Source organism: Orycteropus afer, unplaced genomic scaffold (genome assembly GCF_000298275.1).
Source record: "Orycteropus afer afer isolate SDZICR_OR568_19922 unplaced genomic scaffold, OryAfe1.0 scaffold00362, whole genome shotgun sequence".
Lineage (NCBI taxonomy): Eukaryota > Metazoa > Chordata > Mammalia > Tubulidentata > Orycteropodidae > Orycteropus > Orycteropus afer.
The window spans coordinates 1,931,112-1,944,648 of NW_006921949.1; the positions used below are offsets into that span (position 1 = coordinate 1,931,112).

The 13,537-nt window shown below is 36.3% G+C and overlaps 1 protein-coding gene across 1 annotated transcript in view; it reads right to left on the reverse strand.

Annotated features, from left to right (window-relative positions):
• Positions 1–13,537, reverse strand: part of ADAMTS6 (ADAM metallopeptidase with thrombospondin type 1 motif 6) — a 461,116-nt gene that overhangs the window by 165,415 nt on the left and 282,164 nt on the right. Inside the window, exon 11 of the mRNA XM_007952853.2 lies at positions 12,921–13,028. Coding sequence (XP_007951044.1) covers positions 12,921–13,028 — 108 coding nt within the window. The remainder of the gene's footprint in view (positions 1–12,920; positions 13,029–13,537) is intronic.

Consider the following 13,537-nt stretch of genomic DNA (forward strand, 5'->3'; position numbering starts at 1 on the left):
TTTTAATGACCTCTTGCTTTCTTCATGGATGATGTTCTTGATGTCATCCCACAATTCTTCTGGTTTTCAGTCACTGGTGTTCAGTGCATCAAATCTACTCTTTAGACAGTTTCTAAATTCAGGGGGAATATATTCAAGGTCATATTTTGGCTCTTGTGGACTTGTTTTAAATGTCTTCAACTTCAAGTCGAACTTGCATATGAATAGTTGATGGTCTGTTCCACAGTCAGCTCCTGGCCTTTTTTTGGCTGAAGATACTGAGCTTTTCCATCATGTCTTGCCACAGATGTAGTCAATTTGATTCCTTTGTACTCCATTTGGTGATGTCTACATGTATAGCCACTGTTTGTGTGGCTGATAAAAGGTATTTGCAATGAATAAGTTATTGGTCTTGTAAGCGACCTCCAGCGTTATTTCTGTCACCAAGGTCAAATTTTCTTCGTTTCCAACTTTTGCATTCCAGTCACCAGTGATAATTAACACACCTTGATTGCATGTTCGGTCAATTTCAGACCGCATAAACTGATAAAAATCTTCAATTTCCTCATCTTTGGGTTCAGTGGTTGGTCTGTAAATTTGAATAATCGTAGTATTAACTGGTCTTCCTTGTAGATGTATGGATGTTATCCTATCACTGACAGCATTGTACTTCAGCACAGATCTTGAAATATCTTTTGTGATGATGAATGCCATGCCATTCCTGTTCAAACTGTCATTCCCAGCATAGTAGATCATATGGTTGTCTGATTCAAAATGGCCAAAACTGGTCCATTTCAGCTAATGCCTAGGATATCAGTCTTTATGTGTTCCATTTCATTTTTGACAAGTTCCAATTTTCCTAGATTCATGGATATTTGCAGCTGTTTCTCCTCAATTTGAGTCATGCCATGTAAGCAAATGGAGGTTCCGAAAGTTTTAATTATCCATATCATTAAGGTTGGTTCTACTCTAATGAGGCAACTCTTTCCCAGTCCTATTTTGAGTGCTTTCTGACCTAAGGGGCTTGTCTTCCTGCACTGTATCAGGCAATGTTTCTGGGCTATTCATAAAGTTGCCCAGTAATGTATCAGACAGTGTTCATCTTCTATTCATGAGGTTTTCCCTGCCCCAATTATTTGAGAAGTGGATGGCCTCTTCCTTCTTCTTAATCTGTCTCAGTCTATAAGCTGTGTTGAAACCTGTGCACCATGTGCAACCCTGCTTGTGTTTGAAACACTGGCGACCCAGCCTCAAGCCTCACAGCAACGCGCAAGCCACCACAGTATGAGAAACTGACAGACAAGTTTGTCTCTCTTAACTGTTTGAAACCTCTCCACCCTCCCCTTACCTGGATCCTACCTGGATCCTGCCACTTTGTCATCCCTGGCATTCCCTCGCTTTCCTGCTTCTGGGGTGGGGCCTGTCTCCCACCCCTTACCTGCAATATTTACAAATATGTATGTAGAAATATCACTACCAAAACCAAAAACCAAACACACTGCCAGTGACTGATTCCAACTCACAGCGACCCTATAGGACAGAGTAAAGCAATTCTATAGGGTTTTCAAGGCTGTAAATCTTTACAGAAGCAGACTGCCTCACCTTTCTCCTATGGAGCAGCTGCTGGGTTTGAACCACTGACCTTTTGGTTAACAGCTGAATGCTTTAACCACTATGCCATCAGAGCTCCTTACCTACCATCATACCTATGCATACCTATGTATGTACACAGACTTACTCCTCCTCTATGACTTCCCTTACCTATTTAGTTCCTATTCAGTACCTTACCTATTTACTACCTATTTACCTGTAGATAACATTGAGAAGAATGGGGATTCCACATCACTTAACTGTGCTCATGAGGAACTGTACATAGACCAAGAGGCTGTCATTTGAACAGAACAAGGGGATACTGCATGGTTTAAAATCAGGAAGGGTGTGTGTTAGGGTTATATCCTTTCACTATACTTATTCAATCTTTATGCTGAGCAAATAATCCAGGAAGCTGGACTATATGAAGTAGAACACAGCATCAGGATTGGAGGAAGACTCATTAACAAACCTGTGATATGCAGACAACACAACCTTGCTTGCTGAAAGTGAGGATGACTTGAAGCCCTTACTGATGAAGATTAAAGACTATGGTCTTCAGTATGGATTATACCTCAACATAAAGAAAATGAAAATCATCACAACTGGAACAATAAGCAGCATCATGATAGAGGAGAAAAGATTGAAGTTGTCAGAGATTTCATATTGGATCCACAATCAACACCAATGGAAGCAGCAGCAAGGAAATCTGCTGCAAAAGACTTTTTCAAGTTGTGAAGAGCAAAGATGTCTCTTTGAAGTTCTGAAGAGCAAAGATGTCTCTCTTTGAAGTTCTGAAGAGCAACGATGGCTCTTTGAAGGCCAGGATATACCTAACCCAAGCCATGGTATTTTCAATTGCCTCACGTGCATGTGAAAGCTGGACAATGAATAAGGAAGATTGAAGAGTTGATGCTTGCAAGTTGTGGTGTTGGTGGAGAATATTGAAAGTACCATGACCTGCCAGAAGAAGGAAAAATCTGTCCTAAAAGAAGTGTAACAGGAATGCTCCTTGGAAGCAAGAATGGCGAGACTACATCTCACCTACTTTGGAAATGTCGTCAGAAGGGACTATTCCCTGGAGAAGGATATCAGGCTTGGTAAAGTGGAGGGTTAGCAAAAAAAAAAGGAAGACCCTCAATGAGATGTATTGACACAGTGGCTGCAATGATGGGCTCAGGTATAGCAAGGAATATGAAGATGGCGCACGACGGGGTAGTGTTTCATTCTCTTGCGCATAAGGTCACTATGAGTCAGAGCCAACTCAATGGCACCTAACAACAACAATAACAACAACAACAATGTATCTGATTACAAATTATTGTTAGTTACCACCGCTGTTGGAAGAATGTACATATTGTAGTCTTTACTGTAGTTGTCGTTTATTCCTGTGTATTCCTTTGCCTTGGTCACATTGTGTTGACTTCCCTCATACTTTGCATTGCCTTTCTCTTCACCATAATTAACTCTTGTCTACTATCTAGTTAGTGATTTTCTCTCCCCCTCCTTCCCCTCATTGGTAACCATCGAATAATGTTTCTTTCTGTGTATAATCTTATTCTTGGGTTTTTATAATAGTGGTCTCATACAATATTTGTCCTTTAGTGTTTGACTTATTTCACTCAGCATAATGTCCTCCATATTTATCCATGTTGTGAGATGTTTCATGGATTCATCATTATTCTTTATTGTTGCATACTATTCCATTTATGTATGTACTACAGTTTGTCAATTCACCTGTTGATGGACACTTAGATTATTTTCATCTTTTTGTTATTGTGAATAATTCTGTGATGAACATGATGTGCATATGTTTGGTTATGTCATAGCTCTTATTCTCTAGGATATAGACCTAGGAGTGGAATTGCTGAATCTTATGTTATTTCTATTTTTTTAAGGAAGCACTTCCATAGTGTTTTCTTTTGTATCATTTTGTAGTCCCATTGGCAGTATATAAGACTTCCAATCTACCTACAGCCTCATGAGCATTTGTTGTTCTGTTTTTTTTGATCAGTGGCATTTTTGCTGGGGTAAGATGGGATCCCAATGTTTTTTTTTTTTTTTTTTAAAGACAAGCAAATAAACAACTTTTTATTGTGATTTGGGTGAAATTCTACAAAGCAGATTCATTTTACATTCAACATTTTATACACATTTTGTTTTGTGACACTGATTACGTTTCCTACAGTGTAACAGCTCCCACTGGTAACTCTGATTTGCATCTCTCTGAGCTCTGGTAGCGTAGTGCCTAAGGCACCTGACTGCTAACCAGAAGCCTGGCGGTTCAAACCTACCAGCCACTCCCCGGAAGGAAGGTTGGGCAATCTACGTCTGTAGTGGTACCACCTCGGAAAACCAAGGAGGGTTGCTATGCGTTAGGTTCAACTCGACGGCACATAATAACAGCAACAACAGCGAATTAGGGGTGCTCTAGTGGAGTAGTGTCTAAGGCATTTGACTGCTAATTAGAAGGCTGGTGGTTCAAACCCACCAGCCACTCCTTGGAAAGAAAATTGGGCAATGTACTTCTGTAGCGATACCACCTTGAAAACCCAAGGAGGGGTCCCTTTGAGTCAAATCAACTCAGTGGCAGTGAGGTTTTTTTTTTTTTTTTGAATGGCTAATTACCATGAACATCTTTTCATATGTTTATTCACTGACTGAATGTCTTCTTTGGTGAAGGGTCTATTCATGTCTTTTGCCCATTTAAAAAATTGTATTGTTTTTTGTTGTTGAGGTATTGAAGTTTTTTATAAATTTTAGAGATTAGGTCTTTGTCAGATATTTTATTGCCAAAATTTTTTCCTCAGTGTGTAAGTTATCTCTTTCTCTTTTGGCATAGTTCTTTGATGAACATAAGTGTTTAATTTTTAGGAGTTCCTAGTTACCTAGTTTATCTTCTGCTGTTTGTGAATTTTTAGTTATGTTTGGTATTCTAGTTATGCTCTACATTAGGATTCCTAGTGTTGCCCCAATTTTTTATTCTATGATCTTTACAGTTTTAGGTTTTACATTTAGGTCTTTGATCCATTTTGAGTTAGTTTTTGTGTATGGAGTGAATTTTGTTTCTTTTCTGCCAGCACTATTTGTTAAAGAAGCTTTCTTTTCTCCATTTAATAGACTTTGACCCTTTTTCAGTGATCAGGTGTCCCTAGGCAGATGGTTTGACTTTTGGGTTCAATTCTGTTCCATTGGTGTATGTATATGTCATTGTACCAGTACCAGGCTGTTTTTGACTACTGTCACTATGTAGTAGGTTCTGAGATTGGGAAGTGAAGGCTTCCTACCTGGTTCTTCTTCAACAATGCTTTGTTTATTTAGGGGCCTCTTTCCTTTCCATATTAAAATTGGTAACTAGTTTTTCCATCTCATTAAAGAATTTGTTAGACTTTGGATTGAGATTGCATTATATTTGTAGATTGCTTTGGATTACTGACATTTCACAAAGTTAAGTCTTTCCTTCCATGAGTATGGTATGTTTTTTCCATTTAGGTAGGTCTCTCTCTCTCTTTTTATTTTTTAGTAGATTTTTTTTTTTTATAAGTCTTTTATGAACCTAATGAGATTTATTCCTAAATTTTATCTTTTTGAGGGCTACTATAAATGGTATTGTTTCCCTGATTTCTTTTTCAGAATTCTCTGTGTTGGTGTAGTGGAACCCAACTGATTTTTATATGTTGATCTTGTACCCTGCCACTTTGCTGAAATCTTCTATTAGTCCAGAAGCTAGGATTTTCTATGTATATGATCATGTCATGTGAATACTGTTATTTTTACTTCTTCCTAAAACTTATTCTTAAGGCAAAAGGTAAACACAACATTCAGGTTGTAAAATGTTGCTCATTCTCATCATTAATTAACATCTACATGGTAGTAGTATTTCATAAATATATTTTACTACATAATTCATGTTATTGGTTTTAGATATACAGTTACAGAGACAGACAAACAGACATAGATATTCCATGGAATTATGACACATTAGACAATTACATCAGAAAGTTGTTGTTGTTTGTTGCTGTCTAGTTGATCTCGACATAGGGCAACCCCATGTGTGCAGAGAAGAACTGCTCCACAGGGTTTGCAAGGCTGTGCCTTTTTATAAGCAGATTGCCAGGCCTGTCTCCCTAGGCACCTCTGGGTGTGTTCAGACTGCAAACTGTTGGCCAGTAGTAGAGCCCTTACCTGGGTTTGTGCCATTCAGGGATTACTATAACTAAAATTAATAGGTAAAGAATTAAGAATCCATTTAAAAATGTAAGTATCAGTCATTCAGCTATTGACAAGAGACTAGGTCTAATTTATCAACTTAGTTAAGTAGTTAACAACTTAACAATTTAAGTAGAGAATTTTATCTTATAAACTTCAGTTCTCATTCTAGTAATAATTTGATCCAAAGTAAGGTACCTCCTTTCTTTTCTTTAGTTTCCCTAACTATAAAATGATAACTAATTTTATTTCTCAGTTTCAATATGGCTTGGATTAGGACAATTTTAGAGAATATTTGTACATAGACAAACCATCAAAGAACTTAAAAATCTATCAAATAACTTGTTTGATTTTGATCTTCGGCAGAAATACCTTTTCTTTTTTCTGGTCCACTTTTAGGTTCTCCCCTTGTATTTATAAGAAAGGATCTCTGAAATTCTTGATATTTTTCTCTTCTGGCTGAATTAACTTATCTTAATATAATATACAACTTTAAGAGAATAAACTTATTTAAGTTAATCATAAATTCTTTAAGAATCCCACAGGGAAGTTCAAGTAGATCAAATGATTTGAGCTGATTTTCTAGAAGACGGCATTAATCAATACAGATTAGGATTTTAAACATGCACAAGCCATTGGTAAGATAGTATCATTACACCAAATAAACAACTTGAAGTATAGAGATTTCATAAGCACATAAAGGTAAGAATTTTGAGAGTTATATCTTCTAATTTTATCCTTTCTTATAACTGAAGTTGCCAAACTGGTGTGGTCGTTAAGGTTGTGTCAACTTGGCTGGACCTTGCTGAGTGGCTGGGCAGCTGGATGTAGTTATTCTCCACAGTGAGATAGGTAATTAACTCCATGATGGACTTTATTGGAGCAGCTGAGTAGCTGCTTTAGGGATGTGGTGTACTTCCAGTACGTAAGAAGCAGCTTTGAGGAAGGTTTCCAGTTTTTTGGCACACTTGAACCCTGCATGTAGCCAAGTCATTGTTCAGCAGCCTGCCATGCCCTGCTGATCTTGGGACTTCTCCTGGATTTGAATTAGCAGCCTGTCGCGTTGTTTGGTAACATTGGGACTGTACCTTTAAATAGTGAAGAAAAGCCTCTAGCTTCAGTGGGCCTGGAGGTACAGCTGAAGCCCAAGGTTGAGGGGCTTTCACCCAGACCCTAGAGCCTGGCACTTTGAACTCGGACTTAAAGCCTCCAAACTGTAAGAGAATAAACTCCTATTTGTTAAAGCCATCCCATTTGTGGTATATTTTCTGTTAGAGCAGCACACAGGTAACCAAAACAACTCGGGAAGTTAATTATTAGGATTCAAACCTGTTTCTAACATTTACTCTTTTTTTAAAAGAATTTTTGATTGTGATTTGCGTGAAAGTTTACAGAGCAAATTCACTTTCCATACAGCAGTTCACATACACTTTGTCTCATAACACTGACTACAATTTACCCCAATGCAACAGCTCCCTTCCCACCTCCTCCCGCTAGTGACCTCTTCCCTGTGTCCATCCCTCCATGTACTCCTGCCCCCTGAGCTGTCTCCCTGTGCATAAACAGCCCTCTTTCTCCCATGATTGTTCTCTCTAAGGAGTGTATCTACCTCAGGTAAATGTTCAACTCATATGCCTGTCTTTTGTTTGGCTGGAGGCTACAGGTATGGGTTCAATTCCAAACCTGAAGGGCAGCTAGGGCCATAGTCTCAGTGGTTCTACCAGGCTCTATCAGACCAGCAAAACTGGCCCCCTCCCTTTTTTTTTCCTAATGATTTTAAGTTCTATTCCACATTGTTCTCCCTCTCTATCCAGGATCTCCTACATAGATCCCCCTCCAGGTGGTTCTAACCTTTACTATTAAAGGTTATATTCAATCTAGTGATTTTTGGACTATTGTAAATAACAGTGCTATTACTTCAACCTGAATTATCCAGAAAAATTGGATAAATTGGGCCTTCCATTTGCTAATTCAGGTGTGTTTAACAAAATTCAGAAATGAAATTGTTCATACTCCAAGATAAAAGAATAAAATCTCATATTCATTCTTGCCTTTCACATCCCTTGTAAATAAAATAAGTGTTTTAAATACTAACTAGAAAGGTTTAAAGTTTTCTTAAGAAACACTAAGTGTTATTAAACAACATATCTTGGTATTAGAATTTCATAATCCACTGTTTTATCTTAAAAAAAAATTCAATACTTTCTCCAAGAATGATATATTATAAATCAAGCAATCTAACTTTAAGAATTTATCAGAATTTCACAAAGGAATAATTCATGATGAGCATTTACATTATTTTTGAATAATATCTTTTTATTTTCTTTTTAGCTAGGCCATTTTAGGATGTGATTAAGGTGGATCCTGTACCATAGCCAGCACTGGGTCCAGCCAACACCTGGAATGAGAGACCCTTAAGGAAATCCAAAGACTCTAAGGGAAGTGATATTGGTGATTCAATACAGAACATTCTTCCCAAGTCAGAAAAGCTGAGAATTGGAGCACAGCACTATTTAAAGCCTTATCTTTCTGCTGTGCAGGTGCAGGAATGCTATGGCTACATTTCAGCCCAAATTTTAAATCAGAACTTGTCATTCCATGCTATTTAAATTTCTAGAGTAATTGGAAGAGCTATTCTTTCTCCACTTCCTGTGTTTATAGTTCGGGACCCAGTCAAAACATTATATTCTACCCTAAATGAATTAAGATGTAAGACTACAAATGTCCTATTATACACCCAGCACTTTAGAAGGGAAAATAATAATCCTTTTCTAATGCAGTCCTATGTTTTCCATGGTTTGATACCAGAAATGAATGCTACTTATGTGCAAACTCAAATGCTGGGCTGTATCTCTAAATGGGTCTTGTAGAATCATTAAATCAATCTTTTGACAACAAACCAAGTATCTGAAGCCTTCTTTGTGGTCAATATCAGGGCTAGCAAGGATTAAGTTTTGATTATCCTTAATATCCTGTTCAGTAACAATGCCAACACTACTGCCAGAATTTTTACAACTAACTCCTTGTTTACTATTTCCTCAACTATGGCATTCCTCTGATTTACATCCATAGGGTCACTGTTGATGCCATATCCAAGAAGAGTTCTTTGGCTGAAAACTGTATTGATTGATTTGTAGGAGTCTGACCCATGGACACTCAGTACCAGCACACTGTCTGGGCTCATCAAATTTCTTCCTTTGGTTAATGCTACTGTCCCTGAGCATATCCATTCAGACCATATGGTTCTTATTCAATCTTTGAATGGCTTATTCAGGCAAACATCCAATGGCTGTAATAGCGATGTCAGACCCCCCAGGACTCACTCAAAGATCAGTTTTTAATTTTTTGGCCATATTTCTTACTCCATCTGCTAAATGTGCATGGAACAGTTCCCATACTTACATGGAACATTTGTGGAACTGTGCCCCCGGGCAGGGATCCCATATCTTTTGCAGCCAGAGTTTGACGAGATCATCGTAGATCCAATCCTCTGGATATGCCTATGCTATCATTTGAGCAATATATCTTCCTTTTCTTTCTTTATTTTTAATTTATTCAGAAAACTATGAGCAGTTTTGGTTTTATTCTGCTGGTGAGACAGGATGTAGGTTTTTTCCTTGTTCTTTCTGATGAGAGTAGTTTTGAAACTCAGAGAGCTAACTAAGATCACAGGTTATGGACATTCCATCTATGTTTCTGAGACACACAAACTCATGCACATACTATTTGATGGTCATTACTGACACTGAGACAAGTCTGGCAAAGAATTTCCTGCCAACCATCATCTAAATTCGGCCAATACTACTGATGATGCTCTAGTAATTATATAGCACCTTCCCTCTGAGGAAGTCCACAAAAAACTCACTGAGATATTATCTCATTCCATTCTCACAATATCTTTTAAATATGTAGAAATAGGTTTTCTCTCATTTTAAAGTGGAAATCCATTATTTTAGAATTGCAATACTATCATACATTCTTATTTAAATGTTCTATTCACAGTGCTTGTGGTAGCTTAAATGAAAAATCCATTTTGCATTAAAACAGAGCTTTTAGTATTAAAGGATAGAAAACATTGTTACCACCTCTCTCAGGCTTAGTTACCCACCTTACTCCTTTGACAATGAAAAACTTCTTTTTCTTATCTTAAGCTAAAACAAGATCAGAGGCCCTAGAGAGGAACAAAGACCTCAACTCTGGAATCAGAAGCACCTGGGCTGGAATCTCCTATCTATTATTATATTACTGTGTAATCTTGGGCTCTCAGGTCTCACCTTCCTCACCTGTAAATTGGAGTTAATACTGGTACCCATCTCAAAGGATTTTTCTTAGTAGTAAACAGAGCAGTGGTTGTAAAGTGCCTAGCAATATATGCATCACATACAGTAAGTACTTTTAAAATACTATCATTGTCATTGTTATTAGAAATGCCAACTATTTTTAGGTGGCAAGTATACAGACTGACCAAAGTTAATGAGGCTTATTGAAAATTCCAACTTAATTTTGTCACAAGATCTTTGCATGGTTGTTTTGATTTGAATCAAAATTTGCAAATCGATACAGCCTTAAGGGGGAAATCTACATTTGGCAACCGTAAATGTACTTCTCACTTAATGGACAAAAAGAACTGAAATTCATTAATGAAAATATAATTTTTCATACAGGAGATAATATAGTAAATACAGTCAACAAAAAAATCAATTTAAAAGTGTTCAGGTCACATGTCTAGTTCTTTGTAATATTTTTCCTTAAAAATAGATTAATTAACTTCTTTGAAACTCTCTTCATAAATTCAAAGTTACTGATCGAGATACTCTGAAAGTCTCCTAGCACTCTGTTCTTTTCCTTTCTAGGAATTTGTGTGGATATTTTTTTCATTAGTTTGTCCATTCATTCATTCATTTTAAGACTTGTTAGTATAACAGTGCCATCCCCAAAACTCTCTATGTACATATCTTCCATGTCTGGAAGAATGGCTTAGGTTTGTTTTGTAGATTAATTTTAGATTGTGACATGCAATATATTGACTTTATTATATTATACTATTATATTGTGAATATAAATGACTTTTGGCACATAAAATTTGCTATACTTCCAAGGTTCTTAAATAGTTTTCCATGGAGCCCAAATTGTTCTGTGGAAGTATGTCAATAGTTGTCAAGGGTCCAAAAAAATGGTAAGGGGCAGGCAAACCAAATATATTGCTCAACCAAACATTTCCATTTCTATCAAATGCATATATTGGAATTCTGTAGTTTTCATTTGAAGAAATAGTTTAGGAACAAAAAAGATGACAACAGTTACCCTAGATTAAGAATGTGAATCTTAGGAATCAAATATAACTTTGCCCCATTTTATTCATATATCCTCTTCTCTGTTTATCATTATTAATGCTTAGAAGTAATTTTTTCCCCTCCAGCAGTATTTTATTATGTAAATTTAAGTTAAATATTCTTAGCTTAATATTACTTGATAATATTTTCTAATTATCTCCCAAAATTGTCTATAATTTCCAAGAAATATGTCACCTCCATCACATATATGCACATAGCTGTAAGATATAGCATTTCAGGGCCCTGCTTTTAGGCACAAATGATAAGATATTAAATGTGTTTTCCATATAAATGGTGGAGTTGAACTATGAATTCTTGGATAGCCACTACTGGTGGTTTATTTGGAGTGATTACATAATTTATAGAATGCTTCCAAGAGGACTATGTGGTATTTAAAAGAATGAAATTTTTATGCTTTTGGTTACAAAATAAAGCAAAATAAAAAGATCTCTCAGGCCTTGTGATAAAATTATTTCTAGGCAAATAGGACCTGTGGTCCATAGAGTAGATCAACTTGAATAATAATCAATCAAATAGAAGAACAAATTCTCACTGTGACTTTCCCCCCTTACGGTTGCATTTTCTTCTAAGTTCAGATTGATGTAAATTGCTACTTCTCACTGACAAGAGTTCTTGGTTCCAAAATAAACCTAGACTGTTGTTTCAAGAATGTGGTTCTTAATATTTTCTATTACTTTGGTGGAAAAAAAAAAGAAGGAATTTCTGGTAGTGTGTGAAGGTCTTTATATTTTTATTGGCTACTTACAACATTAAAAACATTTTTTTTAATCCTTTAAAACTGACCCTATCAATTCATGTATTTAGCATAATTTACCAACATTTCCAAACTCAGCATGGAAAAGCTATCAACATGGTACTAGGTCATGGGTCCTGAATGAAGCCGTCAGCGAGGATTAATAAACTATGACAGCTGCCCAAAAGCTTTCATCCTTTTTATTTAAACATCAGATTGCAAGCTGAAATTTAGGATAAGCTTTGTTGAAGCCAGCCCAGCTAACATGGAAGAAGTCGGAACTGAGAACAGATGACAGTAGCCGTTACTATTGTAAATTCAGTCCATAGCAATAAATTCTAGAATTTGCCTACACAGCAATTCTAGTTTTAGGAATAGCATACAGTTATTCCTACATGTTTGATCAATTCTTGAAATAATATTTTTTGAAAATTAAAATAATGAAACTGAAATTAATTCCAATTTATATCCTCAATAATTTTTTTTATTGTTCTTCTCCTATTCATGCCTCAATAGTAGAACAAACATAGTAGAGCATCATAAAGATGGTGCATGACTGGGCTACATTTCATTCTGTTATACATAAGGTCTCCATGAATCAGAGTTGACTCAATGACAACTAACAGTGACCTTAGGCCCTGACCCCACGCTGCAATTAAACGTGACTCTACTTGAACTATGCTCATAAAGTCTATTTTTGGGTCACATAATTTTCCTCAAAATTATTTATCAGAAAAAAAATGAAACTACATTATATGACTAAACAGATTATATTATATGACTATATAATTGTTCTTTTTTAAAAACAAATATAACTCATACATATACCTAGAGAGAAGAGAAACTAACCCAGAAAATCATTATTCACTGTAATTTCCTGAACAATGCATTTTTATGGATATTATAATATGACAACCCCTTTGGGCTAGAATTTTTTTAGTTTTTCAAGTACATTTTAAATTAATATATGTGATTTTCTAGTAGCTGAATATTAGCACCAAAAATATATCATTTGACTCTACATTTCAAACAGGTATTAAATAATTTGTGCTTACCCCCTTTTCAATATTCCCAGTTTGACAGAGTGTCCCCTCAGCTGCTGGAATACTGTTGGTGACACAGCGGTTGCTTTTGCTGAGGCACCAGAGCTCTCTACACACTTCCTAGGAAAGAAGGCAAAAGCAAGTTGATCAGAAGTGGAGACTGAAATAGCATCCAGTTCTTCCATAAAATGTATCCACTGTCACTAACAATCATTTTAAAAAGAAACCACAAGTAGTCTTCCCTTAGCTCATGCTGCCATTGAAACAACAGAGGGGATTATTGGGGGAGGTTCTGATGGAAGGTGTGTTACACATTTCTAAGAATTATTTGAAATTAGTCAAGGAAGGCTGGGCAATCTACTTCTGTAGTGATACTGCCTAGGAAATTCAAGGAGGGGTCGCTATGAGTCAGGTCTGACTTGACGGCACATAATAACAACAATTCTTATTTTAGTGGATAAAGTATATCTTACCTTTGAATTCAAAATGGTAAAACTGTATTTTTTGAATCACATGAAACGTATGGTCTACTATGAAGGAATACAAATTGAACAGGAAAGGTGTCACATTCATCATCAAAATGAACGTTTCAAGATCTATCCTAAAGTACAACACTGTCAATGATAGAA